The sequence below is a fragment of the Erpetoichthys calabaricus genome, chromosome 8 (genome assembly GCF_900747795.2).
Source record: "Erpetoichthys calabaricus chromosome 8, fErpCal1.3, whole genome shotgun sequence".
In the NCBI taxonomy this organism is placed as follows: Eukaryota; Metazoa; Chordata; class Cladistia; order Polypteriformes; family Polypteridae; genus Erpetoichthys; species Erpetoichthys calabaricus.
The window spans coordinates 62,077,083-62,091,849 of NC_041401.2; the positions used below are offsets into that span (position 1 = coordinate 62,077,083).

At 40.7% G+C, this 14,767-nt stretch overlaps 1 protein-coding gene across 2 annotated transcripts in view; it reads right to left on the reverse strand.

Annotated features, from left to right (window-relative positions):
* spag5 (sperm associated antigen 5) overlaps positions 1 to 5,456 on the reverse strand; it is a 72,283-nt gene extending 66,827 nt beyond the window's left edge. For both annotated transcript variants that reach the window (XM_051930842.1, XM_051930841.1), the window contains exons 1-2: positions 5,367 to 5,456; positions 2,031 to 2,188 (exon numbers count right to left, since the gene is read on the reverse strand). In XM_051930842.1, coding sequence (XP_051786802.1) covers positions 2,031 to 2,150 — 120 coding nt within the window. In that variant the 5' untranslated portion in view covers positions 2,151 to 2,188; positions 5,367 to 5,456. The remainder of the gene's footprint in view (positions 1 to 2,030; positions 2,189 to 5,366) is intronic.
* Positions 5,457 to 14,767: the final 9,311 nt, after the last annotated feature.

Genomic DNA, 14,767 nt, shown 5'->3' on the forward strand with positions numbered 1-14,767 from the left:
AAAAAAAACCTTAGAGCATAAAATCATATTAAAATCCAGTAGCAGAGATCAACAAGATGGCTATCACAATATCTGAACAAAGTGATGTTTAAATTCAGTCAAGGACTTAGGCAGTTTAAAAATTTTAATACATGTCAACTGCTCACTCAGACTAAATCCTTGCTTGAGAACTTCTATATTTTAGAGAGGAGCTTGGCACCAAAACTGCTATATTCGGATTATTGCATATAAAAAATGTCTTTTGGGACAGAACTTCTGTAATTCACTGAAAGACCGATTTATTACTGGTAACTTTTAAAAATAAAATTTTAACTAATAAAAAGAAACCAGACAGGTAAGATTAACAGAATAATAATTTGTTGGTACTTTTGCTGATAGTGCATTACAGTGTCCTATGGAGTTATCTCAACAGCATCTAGAAGGAAGGAACCATTTCTGGACAGGACAACAGTGGGCGTGTTTCACACGGAATTCTGCAATCCCAAATTATTCATTTATTTATTTATTTATTTTTTACTTATGATGTGCTGCCTGTGTACATATTAACCTTGAATTATAGGATTAACGGAAAATACACACTTTAACGTAGGTAACAAACACTGACAACCACCCGCGCTTAGACATTTTTAGAGGACAAACACTGTGATTTTTCTAATTTATATTGAAATTTAAAGCCCAGTAAAAAACCTGAAATGATATAAAAGTGGAAAACTGGCAGAGGTAAAAAAAAAAAAAAAAAAAAAAATCTGCAACTGTCCAGACTTTTGTTCATTACTTACAATTCTCTGAAAGAAAGAAAAAAAAGCAGTGATGGAACAAGTCCTATTGCTACACCCTCTGTAAAGCCTGGTCCTGTCTGAGTTTCCACCTGTTTCTAAGATCCTATAGATTGTTCAGGTAACTGTATTCACTGTACCCTTGGCTTTCTTTGTAATTCCTCTAATGGACCGACCTACATTTTTAAGGGTTATAATAGTCTGTCTTTCTTTATTCATTGTCTTTTCCTCACAGTCATCACAGAAATATACATTGGCATTGACAGGCAGTGTGGTGTAGTGGTTAAAGCTTTGGAATTCAAACCGTGAGGCTGTGTGTACAAATGCTGCTATTGTCACTGTGTGACCATGAGTAAGTCCCTTGACCTGCATGTGCTCCGATTGAAATACCAAAAATAAATACATGTAACCAATTGTATCATAAATTTGGTAACTCAGCCTGGATAGAGGCGTCAGCCAAAAAAGTAAATGTACATTAAAATACTGTCCAAATAATGCTTTACACAATGTAGGAACACACAGCAGTTTGTTCCAACACACTGACAGGAATGAAATTAATCAGCAAACATTGGTACACCAGTAGGAATTGTTTACATCAACTTTCAAGTCTTAATAACTTCCTTTGTTGGAAAAAAGCAGTAAGTTGTTAGCCTATTACTTATTCCCTGAAAATAGCCTTTATGCAACTCTTAATATTACATTATTTTTCAGTTTTTGATAACTTAAATATTATTTATTTACTTCTGACACTGCTTGCCGTTGTATAATTTTAGGTGTTTAACTGGGCATTAACTACTTATACTTTTACAAAAACGGGAAAAAAAATGGGCTGTTCTAAAACGTTTCACCAGTTGGGGATGTAGCAGAAACCAAATGATAGGCACTCAACTCCACTGTACCATCCGCTCAACTCTCTCTCGCCTGCTGAATGGAAAATAGTGGTTCAAGATAAGGTGATTAGTGAATAACTTATATTCTAAATTCTATGAGAAACATACAGAGGTCTTGTGGCCCACAACCTCAGTGTTTGAAGTCCAAAGCATTAACCAGTACAACACACTGCCTTGTCAATAACATTAGCCCTTGGGTTTAAAAAAAAAAAAAAAAAAAAAAACACACTCAAATATTGTATACAAAAAAGTACTTAGCAAGTTACACCTGATTAACCGTTGACATTGTTATTGACACCTAATGTCTTATGAATTTTACCAGGTTAAGATGGGTAACACAACTAGTTTAATGTGTATAGCTTACCTGAAGTGTCTGGCTACCAATAGCTGGTTTCACTGCAGATAAATTACTGCTGTTTGAAGGCACACCAGCCATCTGATTCTGCACATTTTTCAAAGGGGTTCTTCTAAATGAACGCCTCATGATGTCATTTACGATAAACAAGCATTCCAAGTAAAGACCTGCAAAGAAAAACATTTTCAGTTTTTTCATTCATAGACATAGTATTCTCAAAACTGCATAATCTCGTTCATGGTTTTAGAGGGTGCTGGGGCCTAAGATGACAGCATTAGGAGCAAGGCAAGAACCAACCCTGAAGAGGGCAGCAGTAGCAGTTCATTGGAGAGCTTGTGCCTGCACATACTCAAAACCATATCAGGTTAAATTTGAATTCTCAATTAACCTACATTTCTTATCTTTAGAACATGGGAGGAAAATGGACTACTTGGAAGCATCTCTGGGTAAAGTAGTCTAATTCTTAAATTCCTCAGATTTCTATGAAATATTCAATTCAGATACAAATTAATTTTCATTTTAAAACACTGAATCTGACATTAATCACAATATTTTACCTTGTAATGGAAAACAGATGGATGGATTTTCATACAAGGTCACAGTAAGGTGCCTATGACCAATGCTATGAATAAGTAGCACAAGGTAGGGGACTAACTGTGAAAGTAATGCCAGTGCATTGATATACAAACTCAAATACAAGATACCAGGTGATGTGTTGTACATTCCATTGGGATGTTGGAGTACACCAGAATACTACAGAAGGGAAAAAATACATAGACTTGTGAAGAAAATACATTCTCCACATAATCAATAAGAGGTTGGGAGGATTCGCTTATAGCGCATTGCCACACCCACCTCACAATGAACCACCTGGATTGGGACCAGAGTGCAGCAGAAGACACCTCAGCACCACACTGAACCAATGTGAGGGGTTTTATAAAAAAAAAAACACACACACACAAAAAAAAACCAACACCAGTAGCTGGTGTGCTAATCCAAATTTTCCCTGTAAGATGGAAGACCTCTTTGTAGGGCTAGATGGAGATTAACGTCATACCCAGGACAGTGCAATTGCAGGTTAAGGGCCTTGTTCAAGGGCCCAATGGATTAGAGTCACTTCTGGCGTTTACAGGATTCGAACCAGCAACCTTCCAAATGCAGGCACAGATCCCTAGCCTCACAGCCACCACTCCACCCCCAACCATTAAAATATAAAACTAACCCCTCGCCCAGAAATGCGAAACAGCCACAGTAACCACATGCCTGAAACAGTTTTGTGCAATTTCACAAAACAAACACCATTTAACGTATATGACTGCGAAAGAGAGTAACATATTATACAACATCATTTATTTATTTATATATATATATATATATATATATATATATATATATATATATAGTTATTAAAAAGAGCTTGACTACATGAGTTATCACCAATACACCATGGACTTCTGTTAACCATCCCAGGATAGGGCACCAGTCCATCAAAGAGTGTTCTCATAAGGGGCAAACTAAGAAATATTGATGAAACCAACATATACAACTTTTGGATCTGAGGAGGCATCAAGAACCGTGTGCCCTGCTTTATCAGCATGGAAATGTATACTACTACAATTTTGTTGCTCTTAAATTCTGCAGTAACCTCATATTCTAAAAGACGTGCTGATCACTCTCATGCTCGGCTCTTCAGCTTCTCCTCTGCTTTATAATCATCGAGTAACCCAGAGATGGAATAAACTACCTGACTAAAGGAGAAGTTGAATTAGCAAAATTTGAAAGAAAGACAGTAGCTTTCCAGGATTACCTTGATTTTAGGGAATAAGGGAAAGGACAAGCCAATGTGTTATAATGGAACAATATGTTCTCTGTGTCTCATGAGACACATTAACCATGAATGCAAATTTAACTTACTGTATTGTATTACAATAGTTGTGTATCTAACAGTTCTTTGATCATAGTAAGGTCTTCAAGAGAATCAAGATGAAAAATACATGTCACATTTAGTTACCCTTAAATGTCATGTACCTTTAATTCACAAAGCTATGACAACACATACTTCCAATTTAACTTAAAATTTGAAGGATGTGTTTTAAATTTACAGGAAAAAAATTAACCAGAAACAGACTTTTCCTTTCTTCCTGCTCAGATGGCAAGAACATTCAATATTCGAAGACACCAGTGGAAATTAAGAGGCAGTGCATTTAGGACTGAAATTACAAAGTATTTCTTTACTCAGAGATGTGGGAATCTGGAGCAAACTACCAAGTCATGCAGTTTAAATAGAAACCTTGAGGTCACTCTTTAAAACGTATCTGGATGAGATATTGGGACAGCTTAGCTATTAGCTAAACAAACAAGCCTGTTGGACTAAACGATCTCCTTTGTCAAGTTTCTTATGTTCGAAAACTACAGTATTTTTCCTAAGCCTGTTCCAACATATCTAGCTCAATGGTCTAAAAAAGGACATAATGCCAATATACTGCAATAATGCGTCGGTAAATAAAAATAAATAAACCAATGCCAAGCATTGTCTCCCATCAATACACCACAGCCTGGATTAAGCGATGTGTTGGAAACAACTGAAGGACACATTATTTGTAATTATTTGTAATTACTGATTGATTAGTATTGATAGCCTACTCATTTATTTGTAATTAGTGAGGGTTATTTTACCATATTGGAAGCAAGTTCTTATAATTACGGTTAGGGTTACTAAAAGGTTATAATTTTGTTATTTTTTAATGTTATCTAAAAACATACTGCAAGAAAAACATCCAAATCTCCTACATGTACTTTCAGGACACCTATATAAACAGGTGAAAATGTGTAAAACGATAAAAACGCACAACGTATGACAATCCGATTAGACATACAGTATAATAGCAATTTTAATTTTTAATACCTGGGGCGCCTAAACACAATTTCCTTAGTTGGCTGTCATGTTTGGTTACTGAAGAGGTTCAAGAATAAAACTGAACGTCATTATCTTCACCTAGTGTCGCCCTGTGTCCAGTATCGCCTAGCTGTATATCTTACATCAGAACTGTAGAGAGGTTATAAACATGAGGCCTGGGATTGTTCGCTAGCTGCTATTCACAGTTCGAATGCTAAAGGCGAAAACGTTTTCGACCATGTATTATAATAAACACTGTTAATTTGAATAATTGGGCCAGGAACGCGAAAGCCTCTTTCGCCGTAAGACGACGCGGTACGTTAAGAAGCATATATCTCATAAATTAACAACAACAGCTTCCACTCGGTCACCTCGACCTACCATTATTTAGACTCTTTGTTTGCACATTATACGTAAAAATATATTTTCATAAAGCCTCAAAAACCTACCTCTCTAAACAGCCTCAATCTTGACTGCCCGCTGTACATTCAAACAACAAGCGTTTTTTGATTGGGCGACGCTGTCTACGTCATTACGCACGTCAAGGAACGAACACGCATTCTCAACACGCAAGCGATCTGAACATCGCCACGCCCCTTTGTTTTGATAGCCTACTCATTAAGTCTGCTGTAGTTTTGATCGTTTTGGGCCAATTGCAGTGTGTAGGTGTGTGTTGGAGATGATCCCGTGCTTATCTGGTCGTATTTATAGGAAGACAAACGTTCGGTTTTATTGCTGTTGCAGTGGATCAAGAATAAGTGTTATTGCAGTGTGCTTCTTGGAATCGGAAGAGAGGAACAAAAATTGTGTGCCAACTTAGGTTTACCGTGGGTAATGTTGCAAAATAAATTCTGCCCACACCAGACTGATAGACATGAATATTCACAAATATGTCATTAAAATATGGATACCATATTTTATATTGATTTTCGGACTGAAGTAGGGCATGATACTGAATGAAATATATTGTACCGTCGATGGATGGATGGATGGATTCTCTGCTCTTTACGTGTCTCCTTGACCTGGCTTGCTATCCTTAAAAGGACTGCTTGCCTTTTGCCGCACTAGTTGTAATAAAAAAACGCGTGCGACTGTGCAAAGTTGCCTTTTTTTATAGCCACTCCTGCTATTGATGATGTCACGCCAGCTCGTTCTTTTGGTGACTCATCACTGGCTGATGTATATGGAAAAAGATATCCACTGTGGCAACCCCTAACGGCAGCAGCTGAAAGAAGAAGAATTGATAGATAGATAGATAGATAGATAGATAGATAGATAGATAGATAGATAGACTTTATTAATCCCAAGAGGAAATTCACATACTCCAGCAGCAGCATACTGATACTAAAAAACAATATTAAATTAAAGAGTAATAAAAATGCAGGTAAAAACAGACAATAACTTTGAATAATGTTAACGTTAATACCCCCCCCCCCCCCCCCCCCCCCCCCCCCCCGGGTGGAATTGAAGAGTTGCATAGTTTGGGAGAGGCACGATCTCCTCAGTCTGTCAGTGGAGCAGGACGCTGCTCCTCTGTCTGGAGATGACATTGTTCAGTGGATGCAGTGGATTCTCCTTAATTGATAGGAGCCTGCTGAGCGCCCGTCGCTCTGCCACAGATGTCAAACTGTCCAGCTCCATTTCTACAATACAGCCTGCTTTCCTCACCAGTTTGTCCAGGCCTCACGCATCCTTCTTCTTTATGCTGCCTCCCCAGCACACCACCGCATAAAAGAGGGCGCTCGCCACAACCGTCTGATAGAACATCTGCAGCATCTTATTGCAGATGTTGAAGGACGCCAGTCTGCTAAGGAAGTATAGCCGGCTCTGTCCTCTCTTGCACAGAGAATCAGTATTGGCAGTCCAGTCCAGTTTATCATCCAGCTGCACTCCCAGGTATTTATAGGTCTGTACCCTCTGCACACAGTCACCTCTGATAATCATGGGGTCTATGAGGGGTCTGGGCCTCCTAAAATCCACCACCAGCTCCTTGGTTTTGCTGGTGTTCAGGTGTAGGTGGTTTGAGTCGCACCATTTAACAAAGTCATTGATGAGGTTCCTATACTCCTCCTCCTGCCCACTCCTGATGCAGCCCACGATAGCAGTGTCGTCAGCGAACTTTTGCACGTGGCAGGACTCCGAGTTGTATTGGAAGTCCGATGTATATAGGCTGAACAGGACCGGAGAAAGTACAGTCCCCTGTGGCGCTCCTGTGTTGCTGACCACAATGTCAGAGTTGCAGTTCCCGAGACGCACATACTAAGGTCTGCCACTAGGTATGAATCTACTCCCATCTCTGCCAGCTTGTCCCTAAGGAGCAGAGGTTGGATGGTGTTGAAGGCGCTAGAGAAGTCTAGAAACATAATTCTTACAGCACCACTGCCTCTGTCCAAGTGGGAGAGGGATCGGTGTAGCATATAGATGATGGCATCCTCCGCTACCACCTTCTCCTGATATGCGAACTGCAGAGGGTCGAGGGCGTGGCATACCTGTGGCCTCAGGTGGTGAAGCAGCAGCCACTCCATGGTCTTCATCACATGTGACGTCAGAGCGACAGGCCGGAAGATCAGAAGATCACCGGCTAATGTAACTTGTCCAGTGCCATTGCAATATTGAGCCTGTATTCTTCTATGAAGTTTGCAATGCGATGAGATATTATTTTACGTATAATGTCCAGCCTCTGACTAGATATTTCATATGTTTTGTTGGATTATTTTAGTTATTATTAAAAACTGGCAGCATAATTAATAACAAGTACAGTGGAACCTCGAGATACGATCACCTCTGTATACGAGAAATTCAAAATACAAGGAAAGTATGAGCGAAAAATTCAGATCTAAATACGAGCATTGGCTCACGTAACGAGCCACGTGCCAGGCTGTGGGTATAGCTCTCAGCTTAGCGAGGGGGCGTGGTAGCTGTAGCGAGCCGCAGGGCGATCTGCGGTGTCTGCGTTTCTCACCTAAGTGCACAGGTGGGAAACTGCCCACATCCATGATTTGTCCTGTGGCTGATGGGCTGGGCAGGGTTGCCACCCGTCCGTTAAAATACGGAATCGTCCAGTATTTGAGAACGAAATTGCGCGTCCCGTTTTGAATCAATACGTATGCGTCCCTTATTTTTTTGTATTAAAAGTGGTAACCCTAGCAGCTGCCATGTCTTCCCCGCATATATATAGAAGCGCGAGCCGGTTATGGGGGAGAAGAAGTAAAAGAAAAGAGAGGAGAGAGAACGGAGGTTGCAGGAGGAGGCAGGAATCCGCAGCAGTAGGAAGTCGGTGCGAGAGAGCGAGCAAGTACGGCTCGCGTGTAGCTGAACAGGCGAGCCAAACAGCTGAAGCAGGACGGTGTAGAGAAGGTCAGCTGCATTAAGTGTCTCGCCTGTTGCAGAGCCCGCATGGGAGAAGCAGGTGAGACGCTAACAGAGAAGAAGCACCGTGGATTGTCATCTGTTTTTTGAAGACTGCTTCCTGTTGACGTTTTAACCTCGTGTTAAAGGATTGTTATTCTTATGTACTTTAAACCTCCACTTCACAACTGTTTTAAGGATTATTTATTTAAAGATTTATTGAATGCTCTACTGCACTTTGGACACCTGTTTTGATTCTTTTAATAATCAGTTATATTATTTACCAGTGTTATTTATTAAAGGTAGACTACAGTATATATAATTTATCAGTGTTATTTGTTAGGAAAAATGATTTTTATGTTAATATATTTGGGATGCGGAACGGATTAACTGGATTTCCATTATTTTCAATGGGGACGTTTGTTCTAGATACGAGAAATTCGCTATACAAGCTTTGCTGGAACGAATTAAACTCGTATATAGAGGTTCCACTGTATCATCTTTTCTGTATTATCTACTTTGACCAAAAGGGGGCGCCAGAGAGCCCCAAACCACAGACAGTATAACACCACACGTTATGTGAATTAAAAGATACTGTACTTATTTACACAAAGCACCCTTCCACTAATCACCTCTCCTGAATAAGCCACAATTATGCAAAACAAATTAATTCTACCTCCTCCCCACCTCCTGTTGAGTGTTGCCCACTAAAACTCTTGATTCTATTACTTTTAAACCAGAACCAAGAACTGCTTCCGGTCGCCTGCCCATGTTGTCCAGAGCATTTCCGGTTTGTGTGGAAACCAGGGCACTCCTCTCTCAACAGTTCCCTCTGGTGGTCCCCAAAGACCCTGACGGGGCTGCATATCCAGAGTCCAACTTCCATGCCACCCTGCAGGTGTGCTGATTGGGTTTAAACTGGAGGGACACTGCCACCTGTCATGTGGGAGAATGATCTGCTCCTGGTGAACCCGTTTGCCCGTTCCTTCCATTATGGCCTCCTGGCCGGACATGAATCCTTCCTTTATCCCTACCAGGACACCTATTCTTTCTCTCTGGCACTTACACCATGTAATTGGAGAAAAGCCAAGCAAAATGACACCTTTTATTGGCCAACTAAAAAGATTACAATATGCAAGCTTTCGAGGCAACTCAGGCCCCTTCTTCAGGCAAGAACATTATTATTATAATGACCCAGGCCCCTCATGGACCCCATGATCATCAGAGGTGACTGTGTGCAGAGAGTGCAGACCTATAAATACCTGGGAGTGCAGCTGGACGATAAATTGGACTGGACTGCCAATACTGATTCTCTGTACAAGAAAGGACAGAGCCGCCTGTACTTCCTTAGAAGACTGGCATCCTTCAACATCTGCAGTAAGATACTGCAGATGTTCTATCAGATGGTTGTGGCGAGTGCCCTCTTCAACGCAGTGGTGTGCTGGGGAGGCAGCATTAAGAAGAAGGATGCCTCACGCCTGGACAAACTGGTGAGGAAGGCAGGCTATATTGTTGGCATAGAGCTGGACGGTTTGACATCCGTAGCAGAGCAACGGGCACTCAGCAGGCTCCTATCAATTATGGAGAATCCACTACATCCATTAAACAGTGTCATCTCCAGACAGAGGAGCAGCTTCAGTGACAGACTGCTGTCACTGTCCTGCTCCACTGACAGACTGAGAAGATCATTCCTCCCCCAAACTATGCGACTCTTCAATTCCACCAGAGGGGGTAAACGTTGAACATTATTCAAGTTATTGTCTGTTTTTTACCTGCATTTTTTTATTACTCTTTAATTTAATATTTTTTGCTGCTGGAGTATGTGAATTTCCCCCTGGGATTAATAAAGTATCTATCTATCTATCTATCTCTATCTATCTATTAGAAATAACCTTGAACCATTAGGATTAAAAGTCAAGATGGAGGTAACGAATTTAGGGGTAACTGTTGACTCTGACCTGAATTTTAAATCACATGTTAATCAGATTACCAGGACAGCATTTTTTCACTTAAGAAATATAGCAAAAGTTAGACCTCTTATATCATTGAAAGATGCTGAGAAATTAGTTCACACTTTTGTTTTCAGTCGACTAGATTACTGTAACACACTCCTCTCAGGACTACCAACAAAAGACATCAATTGATTGGAACTCGTGCAGAATACAGCTGCTAGATTCCTAACTAGGAAAAGAAAATCCGAGCACATCTCTCCAGTTTTGATGTCACTACACTGGTTACCTGTGTCATTTAGAATTGACTTTAAAATACTGCTTATGGTTTACAAAGCCTTAAATAATCTTCCTCCATATTATATTTCACAATGTCTTACACCTTACACTCCAAATTGTAATCTTAGATCTTCAAATGAGTGTCTGCTTAGAATTCCAAGAGCTCAACTTAAAAGAAGTGGTGAGGAAGCCTTCTGCTGTTATGCACCTAAAATCTGGAATAGCCTGCCAATAGGAATTCGCCAGGCTAATACAGTGGAGCACTTTCAAAAAACTGCTAAAAACACATTACTTTAACATGGCTTTCTCATAGCTTCATCTTAGTTTAATCCTGATGTTCTGTATATTCAATTAATTATCATTATTATTCATGGTGGCTCCAAAATCCGTACTAAGCCCTGCTTTCTCTTCTGTTCTTCTCTCCGTTTTTCTATGGTGGCGATCTGTGCCACCACCACCTAATCAAAGCACCGTGATGTCACTACATTGATGGATTAAAGGCCAGAAGTCCACATGACCATCATCATCAAGTTCTTCCATGTGAAGCCTGAATACCATGAGGACTGATTGAGGTCATTTATGTTAGGTAGAATGCCTAGAGGGGGCTAGGTGGTCTCGTGGCCTCGAAACCCCTGCAGATTTTTTTTTTCTCCAGCCGTCTGGAGTTTTTTTTTTTGTTTATTCTGTCCTCCCGGCCATCAGACCTTACTTTTATTCTATGTTAATTGGTATTGCCTAATTTTAATTCTTATTTATTTTGTCTTTTTTCTCTTTCTTCATCATGTAAAACACTTTGAGCTACATTGTTTTTATGGAAATGTGCTATATAAATAAATGTTGTTGTTAACAATTGCAATTATATTTATAAGAAATTTACGTGAGGACTTACTTTTTTTCCATATGTCAGGGAGAGGAATAATTTGGAATAATTTGTCATTTTTACCCATTGATCTACACTCAATTACCCCTTTTCATTGAGACAGCTTATAGAGAAGCATCAAGAAAAACTGAAAGGTATGCACATGATGATTATTGACAAAGTGTTATATCAAGAGGTCTGGAGATGCATGAGAGACAAAGGATTGTCCAGGATATGCATGACGGAGTGAGGACTCGGGTTTATAGCAGCATTGGAGTAACAGACAAGATCCCAGTTAGAGAAGGTCTGCACCACGGATCTTCTTTAAGTCCTTACCTCTTTGATCTGATTATGGATGTGTTGAGTCATTAAAGACGAATCCCCCTGCTGCTTGCTTTTTGCTGATGATATTGTGTTGTGTAGCACCAGAAAAAAGGAAGTGGAGAGGAAGTTGGAAGATAAGGAGTTAAAGAGAAATAGGTAGAGGACAGAAGGACATATGAGGTCTAATGATGATCAGGATTCAGAGGTTAGCCTGCAGGTAGAGCTATTGAAAAGAGTGGATACATATACAGTGCATCTGGCAAGTATTCACAGCGCATCACTTTTTCCACATTTTGTTATGTTACAGCCTTATTCCAAAATGGATTAAATTCATTTTTTTTCCTCAGAATTCTACACACAACAGCCCATAGTGACAACGTGAAAAAAGTTTACTTGAGGTTTTGGCAAATTTATTAAAAATAAAAAAACTGAGAAAGCACATGTACATAAGTATTCACAGCCTTTGTCATGAAGCTCAAAATTGAGCTCAGGTGCATCCTGTTTCCCCTGATCATCCTTGAGATGTTTCTGCAGCTTAATTGGAGTCCACCTGTGGTAAATTCAGTTGATTGGACATGATTTGGAAAGGCACACACCTGTCTATATAAGGTTCCACAGTTGACAGTTCATGTCAGAGCACAAACCAAGCATGAAGTCAAAGGAATTGTCTGTAGACCTCCGAGACAGGATTGTCTCAAGGCACAAATCTGGGGAAGTCATCCGTAAGTGGAAGAAGTTCGAAACCACCAGGACTCTTCCTAGAGCTGGCTGGCCATCTAAACTGAGCGATCGGGGGAGAAGGGCCTTAGTCAGGGACCTGCCAAGAACCCGATGGTCACTCTGCCAGAGCTCCAGAGGTCCTCTGTGGAGAGAGGAGAACCTTCCAGAAGGACAACCATCTCTGCAGCAATCCACCAATCTGGCCTGTATGGTAGAGTGGCCAGACGGAAGCCACTCCTTAGTAAAAGGCACATGGCAGCCCGCCTGGAGTTTGCCAAAAGGCACCTGAAGGACTCTCAGACCATGAGAAAGAAAATTCTCTGGTCTGATGAGACAAAGTTTGAACTCTTTGGTGTGAATGCCAGGCGTCACGTTTGGAGGAAACCAGGCACTGCTCATCACCAGGCCAATACCATCCCTACAGTGAAGCATGGGAGTGGCAGCATCATGCTGTGGGGATGTTCTTCAGCGGCAGGGACTGGGAGACTAGTCAGGATAAAGGGAAAGATGACTGCAGCAATGTACAGAGACATCCTGGATGAAAACCTGCTCCAGAGCGCTCTTGACCTCAGACTGGGGCGACAGTTATTCTTTCAGCAGGACAACGACCCTAAGCACACAGCCAAGATATCAAAGAAGTGGCTTCAGGCCAACTCTGTGAATGTCCTTGAGTGGCCCAGCCAGAGCTCAGACTTGAATCCGATTGAACATCTCTGGAGAGATCTTAAAATGGCTGTGCACCGACGCTTCCCATCCAACCTGATGGAGCTTGAGAGGTGCTGCAAAGAGGAATGGGCGAAACTGGCCAAGGATAGGTGTGCCAAGCTTGTGGCATCATATTCAAAAAGACTTGAGGCTGTAATTGCTGCCAAAGGTGCATCGACAAAGTATTGAGCAAAGGCTGTGAATACTTTTGTACATGTGCTTTCTCAATTTTTTTATTTTTAATAAATTTGCAAAAACCTCAAGTAAACATTTTTCATGTTGTCATTATGGGGTATTGTGTGTAGAATTCTGAGGAAAAAAATGAATTTAATCCATTTTGGAATAAGGCTGTAACATAACAAAATGTGGAAAAAGTGATGAGCTGTGAATACTTTCCGGATGCATTGTATATATCTAGAATCAGTGGTGGTCTGGGATGGAAAACTAGATGCAGAGATAACCTGTAGAATGTAGTGTGGATGGAACAAGAAGATGTCAGGTGTGATCGAAGAATCAACACAAAGGTTAAATATCAGGTTTTTAAGACAGTGGTAAGACCAGCAATGATGTATGGAGCTGAGACATGGGCTATAAACAGAGAGCAGGAGAAGTTAGATGTGGCAGAAATGAGAATGTTGAGATGTATGTGTGGAGTTACAATAAAGGACAGCATATGAAGTGAGACAATCAGATGTACAATAAAAGTAGACAAGATATCTAAGAAAGTACAGGAAAGTAGGTTGAAGCGGTATGGGCATGTGATGAGGAGAGACAATAAATATGTGGGAATAGACAATAAATATGTGATAGAAGAAGAAGAAGAAGAGCATAAGGAGGTACCTTTTAGCTGTGCTCTGTCTGTTACAATCGAAAAGAATGTGTAATGGTACATCATTAACTGAGAGAGGGCTGAGACACACTGGCACACCTCACTTAACAGGCAATCAGACGGCAAACTGAGCAATCTGAGGAGAAACACAAAACTAAACAAAACTAAACAGAATAAGACTCATTGTGTGGATTAGTTAAACTTGGGACTGATCTCGCTCTGCTGTTCACTGCAACAGCACTCTGACCCAAGAAGCGCCTCCTCTTAGTACTGCACTATGTAACCTGGTCTTGATCCGCAACTAGTACGTTACTATCTCAGGTGCATTTCAAATGACCCTTTATGTATGGACATGTTGACAGACACAGTCAAACCAATTTACCAGGACATAATCCAAATTTTAGAAGCACTCCATACATGGTTTTCAAGTGACATCTAGTGGTAAACTACATACAGTCTCCTTAACAGTGGACTCAAAAGCATTCAAATTCCTCTACTTTCTGCACACTTACTTTGTTGTAGATTTTAAAAGGATAAATTAGCCATTTTTTCCCATTGATCCTACACTCAGTATCCAAGTCAAGTCAAGTCAAGTTGGCCTATTCCAGCCACTCGGGTCCCCAACAATGAGGATCTTACGAGCTGGATCACCCCCGGGGAAATGCGTCACATGGCCATAGTGCCGTAACTGATGCTCCCTCACAATGCAGGTAATGTGCCTCATTCGGGACTCCACGAGGAACCGCTTATTCGCCACGGTATCTAAGGATTTTCCTGAGAGACACAGTACTGAAGGAGTCCAGTCTTCATCTCAGGTCACTGGATAGTGTCCATGTC